This window comes from Gossypium hirsutum, chromosome D01, assembly GCF_007990345.1.
Source record: "Gossypium hirsutum isolate 1008001.06 chromosome D01, Gossypium_hirsutum_v2.1, whole genome shotgun sequence".
Lineage (NCBI taxonomy): Eukaryota > Viridiplantae > Streptophyta > Magnoliopsida > Malvales > Malvaceae > Gossypium > Gossypium hirsutum.
The window spans coordinates 24,289,290-24,297,723 of NC_053437.1; the positions used below are offsets into that span (position 1 = coordinate 24,289,290).

The 8,434-nt window shown below is 37.5% G+C and overlaps 1 protein-coding gene across 1 annotated transcript; it reads left to right on the plus strand.

The window, feature by feature from the left end:
- The first annotated feature begins 514 nt into the window (after nucleotides 1-514).
- On the plus strand, nucleotides 515-2,294 carry LOC107921451 (protein UNUSUAL FLORAL ORGANS). Its single transcript, XM_016851299.2, has one exon. The coding sequence runs from the start codon at nucleotides 848-850 to the stop codon at nucleotides 2,129-2,131; it is 1,284 nt and encodes a 427-aa protein (XP_016706788.2). The 5' UTR covers nucleotides 515-847; the 3' UTR covers nucleotides 2,132-2,294.
- Nucleotides 2,295-8,434: the final 6,140 nt, after the last annotated feature.

Below are 8,434 nucleotides of genomic sequence, written 5' to 3' on the forward strand. Positions count from 1 at the left end.
TCCAACATTTTTAAAATTTAAATAGACATTTTCTACTTTAACAATATAATATGACTTGCTAATTTACTCAACATTTAGTATAAAGCTACCCTTTATTTATCCCCAAAGAAAGATGGCCAAATAACTTGTATTTCAATTTCAACTTGTAAGTTTGAGATGGTCTCTGGTCTGGTCTGTATCCGTATCTGTTGATCAATTAGTTGAAAAGGAACTCGTACCGTGAATAATCAATGCAAGGGACGGAAAGGACACCCTTTTTGGCACTATATTATGGATATATGAATATCTGAGCTGCACTTGTCTGTTTCTCCTGTAATGTCCTTCCTTCCTCGGCCTCACACGAAAACATGACACTGACTGAATTGATAGACACGAAAACATGACACTGACTGAAGTGATAGATAGAACCATCAGAATCACTGCCACTCTCTCGCTAAAGACAACAACAAAGGAAACCAGGAGCAAAACATAAATGAATTTATTAAACTCAATATAAACCCGTGCAGTCTCCCAACCAAATTTAACACTTCAAGGCTCAAATGGAGTAAACAATCCTCTCCCTAGTAAGCTTTAAGAAGCTGCTTGCTTTCTCCTAGAAACCAATCTTTTCCATTCGCCTCAAAATCAACTACATTTTCCTACTTAACTGTTCTAGAAATAGAAAACTCAAGCCTCCTTCTTAACTCGATTGAAAGTTGAAAGAACAGTGTACAACGACAGAATACAAACCCTTTCTTCATGAAAACATCTAAATCCTAATCTCTCTTTTATTTCTGCAGAGAAAAAGAAAACAAAAGAACGGACTAGTTTCCGCTGTTGGATCCAATCTAAAACAAATCAGTTACTCATGGATGCCTTCAACACATCTATGCCGTTACCTTTCTCCTACACATTCACTATCACAAGCAGTAGCTGCAATACTAGCACCCACACCAATCCTTGGATGGACGTTAGGATATGGAGTAAATTACCAGAAAGGCTGCTCGATCGAGTGATTGCATTTCTTCCACCACCTGCCTTTTTCCGAGCTCGTTCCGTATGTAAGAGGTGGTATGGACTCTTGTATTGCAGCAGCTTCCTGGAATTATATATGCAAATATCACCAAGCCACCATTGGTTTCTGTTCTTAAAGCACAGGACATTGAAGAGCTACATCTGCAGAGCCAACACCAGCAGTGGTGGCAACGGAGACAACCGAACCAACTGTGAAGGGTACCTTTTTGATCCCTGTGATGCTGCATGGTACCGCCTTTCCTTTAACTTGGTTCCTTCTGGGTTCTATCCAGCTTCTTCCTCTGGTGGGTTGGTTTGCTGGGTTTCTGATGAGGCTGGAGCAAAAAATCTTATTTTATTCAACCCTCTAGTTGATTCTTTAATCCAGTTGCCCCCCACTCTAAGGCCCCGCCTCTTTCCTTCTATAGGTTTAACAGTTAGTCCCACATCTGTTGACGTTACCGTGGCTGGAGATGATCTGATTTCTCCTTATGCAGTCAAGAATTTATCCACCGAAAGCTTTCATATTGATGCAGGTGGGTTTTACTCCATATGGGGAACCACTTCCTCCTTACCACGCTTATGTAGCCTTGAATCAGGTCGAATGGTTCATGTTGATGGTAAGTTTTATTGCATGAATTATAATCCATTCAGTGTCCTAGCTTATGATATGGCAGCAAATAAGTGGTTCAAGATTCAAGCTCCCATGCGAAGGTTCCTTCGGTCACCAGGCTTGGTGGAGAGTAGGGGAAAGCTGATCCTGGTCGCTGCAGTGGAGAAAAGCAAGCTTAACGTGCCAAAAAGTTTGAGACTTTGGGGCTTGCAAGATTGTGGAACAACATGGGTAGAAATTGAAAGAATGCCTCTGCAACTATATATGCAATTTGCGGAAGTTGAAGGTGGTAATGGCTTTGATCCTGTTGGGCATGGAGAATTTATCGTGATCATGATTCGAGGATCGGACAAGGGACTGCTGTTTGACATCTGTAGGAAGAGATGGCGATGGATTCCAGCATGTCCTTACCTTGGCAGCAGTGGCTGTGCCAACAACGGAGAGGATGCCGAATTGCGTGGTTTGGCTTACGAGCCTAGACTTGCTACGCCGGTTATCAGCCTCCTCAGTTGTTTTACTGGATGATTAATTTCTACAATGATGTAGCTGGTAATCTTTTAATTAGTATCTACCGTACTACTAGTATTCAGCATGCCACATCTGTTAGTATTGAGCATGCCCCGATGTATGAGGCTTTTGTCCTTGCTTTCATTTCCTGTGGCCAATAATGCATGGATTTGAATGAATAGATTTCTCTTTAAATAGTTTCCTGTCATTTACTATAATGACTAAACAGGTGATGAGTTGGGTTGAAGATAACCAGCCTAGGGAATTCCTAGTTCTAAGCACTACTTATTAGAAGAGAAGAGACGAGATCATCACCTCTCTGATTCTCTCTCAATTTGTCTGTCCTTTCTAAAGCCAAGTGTTCTCTGCACTGTAACACAAGAAGTTCAACGGCCACCTTTATATAATGAATTTTCTTAAAATATGATTTAATTATAAAATACTACGAAAATAGCCCGGTTAGAGATGCTGATGGCGAAGCAGTCTGTCAAGCTCGGTCAACATGCCTGCTTTGGGCTGAGTTTGAATTTAGGTTTTTAAAATTTTGATCAATCTGATCAGATTTGTTTTACTATATAATTTTTTAAAAAATTATAAAAAATAATTTAATATTCATATTTATACGTTTTTATAATTAAAATTAAATAAAAATATTTTTATTATTTTTAAATAGTGAAACAAGTTATTTGGATAGGTTAAACAGGGTTTGGGTTCGAGTACATATGAATTGCATTTACGTTAGAAACATTCAGAGCAGGTAATATCCGAGTACATATGAATTACATCCACATTTTAGTAATTGGAAACATGACGGCTTGATTAAACGACAAAGGGATATTAGTGCTCAATTGGCGTTTCCAAACACCCCTCCCCGCGGTAAGATATTCGACAATGCTATCCATATCTATGTCCCGGAAATAAAATATATCTATTTCATTAGGGCATCTGAAACAAAGTATGGTGCATTGTAAAAATTACAAATTTTCCAAGGAGTCACTAGGACTTCTTTTCCCCGAATCGTAACATGCGAATATTCAACATTTAGTGTTTTGTTATTTTCTCTCGCCTTGAAGGAAGCATAAAATTCATATACTACCGAGTTGACTGTGTAACAACCCGCTTGGCGGAATCTTAGTATCTGAATACTGTTCGAAAGAATAAGGTGAGTAGAATAAGTTTATAAGCAAATAGAGTTAAAGCTAGTATAAAGATAATAAACATTTTGAGTGCGTCTGTGACGCCTTAATGTTGGCGGACACTAGAGTAGCACATATCGATTAAGAGTTATGTCTGATGAAGAAAGGTTCCCCCCAAAAGCCTTTGATTGGCGTAAATGGGATGAGCGGAATCTGTTATAAGTAATGAAGAAATAAATCTTGTGCTGGGAAGTTTATGTCAACAATAAGGGCATTTAGTAACAATGGCCTTCAGTTGGTTAAGTTATAAGGAAATGATGATTAAAACATAACTAAATATGAACTAAATAGTTAAGAACCAAATGAAAGCACTCAATTAGTATTCTTGAAATTGGGAAGATTTGGATAAGACTACCAAATGATTGATGTGACGTTTGTTGAGTCCCAATAACGTCAAGGGACAAGTCAAAGCTTTTAAGACAAGAAAGATATCTTATGTCACTCCTCGAAGAGTAGAACCAAAGGAAGATAGGGAAGTAAAACGTTATTCGCCCCACTAAGACTTTTGACGTATATGTGGGCACATAGTCTATGACAAAATATGATGCGAGATGCTGTTAGGAAAGGATGCCCTGTAAAGCACATAAAGGACTCAATTAATAGAGTCATTGCTAAGAAGGTGTGATGCGCCAACACGTGATCAGTCGAGCTATCAGCTACGCCCTAAGGAAGGATTGGCTAGGACCCAGGCATAAGCTATATATGTGTCTATATGTCGTACGTGTTGCTTTACAGCTATCCTACATCTACCTGGTAAATCCGATGGATTAATACACGTGTTGAACATCCACTAGAACAAAGGAAAATATCTAATGACTGGGTAACTGCTGAGAACTGTTCATTACTTCCTCAAGAAGCATTCTCCCTCTATATAAAGGTGAGCTGAGGGGAAAAATCCTATCATCCTTTAGGATGAGCTTGGAATGAGAGGGTAAGCTCTAAGATGCCACTGTTAAGGTAAGTTTCGCAGCCTTACTGCCATAAGAGCAGATCTGTTTAGCTTAGTAACAAAAATGGTAAAGCTTTGTTGTACGATTTTTGGTGTTCAAGTGAGAAAGGAAATGAACTAGATCGAAAGATATTGACAAGTTTTATGTTGTTTAACATTTAGGGGCTGTTGATCTACTCAAAGGAAACCTAGATCTAATGTTTGAAGCTACAAAATGTAAGGATTATGTAAGGATATCATGAGGGTTCTGTGAGTACCTTGTGAATATTTAACTGATATATTTGTGTATACATGTCTGTTTTTATGTTTATATGTTGATCTCTCTGTGTCAATTTTTGTTTGGTGAAATGAGAAAGAAAGGTATGCAAATGTAATATGCCGATTCTGTGAAGATGAATGCTTGATGAACTTGCATGTGATGCTTGTGTAATGTTTTGTGCCTTTGTTAAGAAAAAGAAATGTGTGTGCAATGAATGTGTAAAGAAGGCATGAGCCTAATGATATGTTTTCTGCTCCATAGAAGAAAGAGTAAGCATAAAGAATGCACCTGAAAGTATGTTTATGTCCGCTATAAGTAAATATGTACATGCATAAACATGTCTGAAAGCGTGATGGAGTTTATGCATGAGTAAGTCTTTGCATGAGGAGTTTGTGCATAAGTTGCATAAGTCTACATGTTGAGTTTGCTTGCATGTGAGTCTGTTAGGACAATAAACCCAAATTCTGATGTAGAAGTCCATGGCCATGGCAAGTGAAGACAATATAGTGTAAGACCTAGTCTGGGACTATGACATCATATAGAGGATACGAAGACCACATTGCGTAAGGCCTAGTCTGGGACTATGGTGTCATGTGGAAATGAAATGAAAAGGATGGTGGGTGAGTACTAGGTGATGAGGGGCAAACATCATGACGATCAGTTTAGGCAAATTTCTATCATCGAAAACACCATTACCTAAAAGTGATGCCTTTGTGGATGTTCTATGTTAAATGTGAGCCATAGTGGCTGGATATGTTATACGTGAAAGCCTTTGTGGATGTTCTCTGTTACATGTGAGCCCTAAGGGCTGAACCTATTATATGCGGAAGCCTTTGTGGCTATTCTCTATTACAGTGAGTCTTTGTGGCTGATTCTGTTGGAAGCGCCTTCGTGGCAAAGTCTATTATGTGTATTTAGATGCCTTCGTGGCTATCTAATGATGTATGAATGCCTCTGTGGCTATCTAAGTCAAGTGGATGCCTTTGTGGCTATCTATTGATCAAGTAAGTGTCTAAAGCTTCTGGAGACAATGGAAAACATCTGAAGTTAAGAATACGCCTTAATGGCGCAGTCTATGAAATGACCTCGGGATAAAGATTCAATGGAAACATTGAAGTGGCGAACTCTAAATAAAGTGTAATTGTCTGACTTGAGACAATAAAAGGATAGCGAGAAATGCATGATGATGATAAGCTGACGAAATTTGCATTGATCACCAGTAGAAAGTTAAAAAGTAAAGTAAGTTGCCAGTACAAAACCGTAAGTAAGTTGAATGATACTGACTAAGGTAAGGTTGTTTATAGAATGTGAAGGGATACAAGGTATGTAAAGATTTAATACATGTTCCTGCTGAGTTTGATGAATACTTGTTTGGTTCTATAGAGTAAAGTGCAATGTTTTATATTTTATATGAAATGATGAATGAATGTATGATAATGCCTCACTAAGTTCTTGTGAACTTATTATGGATGCCTCTGATTGTAGGATCTGTTAGAAAATTGAGAGATGATCGCCTCCGGACGTACCAACATCTAGAGTAGAAATCTTACACAAAATATGTTTAAAAGGAAGTATCCGTAAGCATACAGGTTCGGTTGTAATATAGTTACAACAGAGTAGGTAAGTACTCTGAGGATCGTACCCAAGGGAGGCGAGCACTAAATTAATCCTAATTTAGCTTGCTTCGATAATCCTAATTATATTATGAATAAACATAAAAATAGAGATTTAATAACTAAAGAAATATAATAATATAAACAGAAAAACTTGAAAGATTTACTACGAAAACTGAGTCAGATCTGAGCATGGGTGATTAGCTTGCTTCGATAATCCTAATTAACTGTATATTCATATTCCTTGTTCAATAAACAAGTTAATACCCTAGTAGGATCTTCCGATCTTCCACCAGAATAATAAGTCGGGAAGAGATCTGTCGTAATTCGATGTAGCAAATTAAACTAGTTTTTGCATTTAAGGAGCTTGAATGCAGGCATTTTCATTATGTTTTAGTTAAATTTTCTTAGTTTTATTTACATTCAATAAAATGTACAAATTGAGTCTTTTATTGAACTTAGGGGCTGAATGCGGCCCAAGGGTGAGCTAACTCACTTTGTGAGTGTGTAGAAGACCATTAGAAGACATATTAAATGAATACTGGTTGCTATGTCGTAACACAGATGATTCAATGTCGCAACATATGGAACATACTGGAGAAAACTGAAGTCTGCCTTTGATGTCATGACTCAGACTGATGGTGTCGCGGCATAACCTTGAAGATAGTTGAAGAGGAGTACACTGATTGTTGTGTCACGACACAGGTCCTGATGTGTTATGACAACTACTCTGTGACAAAAATTAAATACGAAGTAGGGGCATTTTGGTCTGCACAATCAAACTTTAAGCTCGAGGACGTCAGCTAACCTAGGGTTAAGGATGACGACCACCTAAAAGCTATAAAGAGGCTCCTTTAGCAGATGTTATAGACATTATTCCTTTAGCCTAGATTCTCTCTGTAAAATTTAGTTTAGTTTTATTTCATTCTTAGGTTTTAGATTTCTTTTATATGCTCTTGTTGATTTCAAGAGATTTGAATTGTGGAAGCATTCAAACTCTTTGGATTCGTGCTTAATTTCAATATAATCAGGTTCTTTCATTTACTTTATCATGTCAATTTAATTAGCATGCTTTCTCTTTATATCGATTTCATATTATCTATGAAAGCCATGAGGAACTAATCCAACTATGGGGGATTAGCTAGCGGAGGTATGATCTTTTAATTGTTTTATAAGGTTACTCAGCGGATCAACTATGTGGGAAAGGAAGAATGTGAAACAAACCTTAGGCCTGACAACCCCGGGAAGTCATCAAGGTAGAAATTAACCCAAAATTGGTATTGCCCATTCATGAACACCTTCACCTTAAGCCAGTCTGGACTGTGTGGTTAGAAGATGAGTAGTTCTTGTTGACTCATTATGTTAATGGACGATTGGAAGATCCTGCTAGGGTAGTGACTAGTTAATTGACGAGGAACCCGAAGTAACAGTTGATGGGGATTACTGGAGAGAGCTAATCACCTATAATCAAGATTTGATTTACTCTACTCTTCTATCTCCTAAATTTTATTTATTTTATTTTATGTTATTTTATGTTATTATTCTAAAAACTTTAAAAACCTTTCTTTTATGTTCTCGTACTATAATTTATTTAAAGTACTAATTAGATCTTTTAGTGTTTAGGTTAAAATTGATCTAGCACTCGCCTCCCTTGGGTACGATCCTTAGAGTACTCACCCAATTCTTTGTAAAACTTTATTACAACTTAACCCGTATACTTACGGATACCGCCTTGTCGTTCTAAATTTTATTGCAGTATTCACACTATGTACGTTAGTATGTCTGGAGGCAATCAAGTTGTTGGCGCTGTTGCTGGGGAGGAAATGTCATTAGGTTAATTTTAATTTTTGCACGTAAAGGAATAGTTAGGAAATTTCTCAATTATTGATACAGTTTTATTTATTGTTACTAATATTTTCTTTTTGGGTTTAGTGTATGACTTGCAGTAGGGGTACACCTATTGTAGCAACAATGACTTGCAGTAGGGGTACACCTATTGTAGCAACCACAGATATAAAGAGAATAATCAGAAGAAACCATCGACAGCAATAGCAGATGCACGATCCACCACTACCTATTTTAGGTAACGTACCACGTGAAAATCCATTGTTTGGCGACATTGATAATAACACCTTAGGAAACCCATCAGCACCACAACTTCCCGCAAACGTATAAATGGGTCAGAACGAGAGAACTTTAAGGGATTATGCCTTACCAAGTCTGAACATGGTTCAATGAAGTATAACAAGGCCGAAGATTACAACTAATAATTTTAAGATAAAATCGGCTATGATTCATAATAAT

What these genes read in the sequence shown, in the direction of transcription:
- LOC107921451 (XM_016851299.2), top strand. Translation starts at nt 848, where the DNA reads ATGGATGCCTTCAACACATCTATGCCGTTACCTTTCTCCTACACATTC.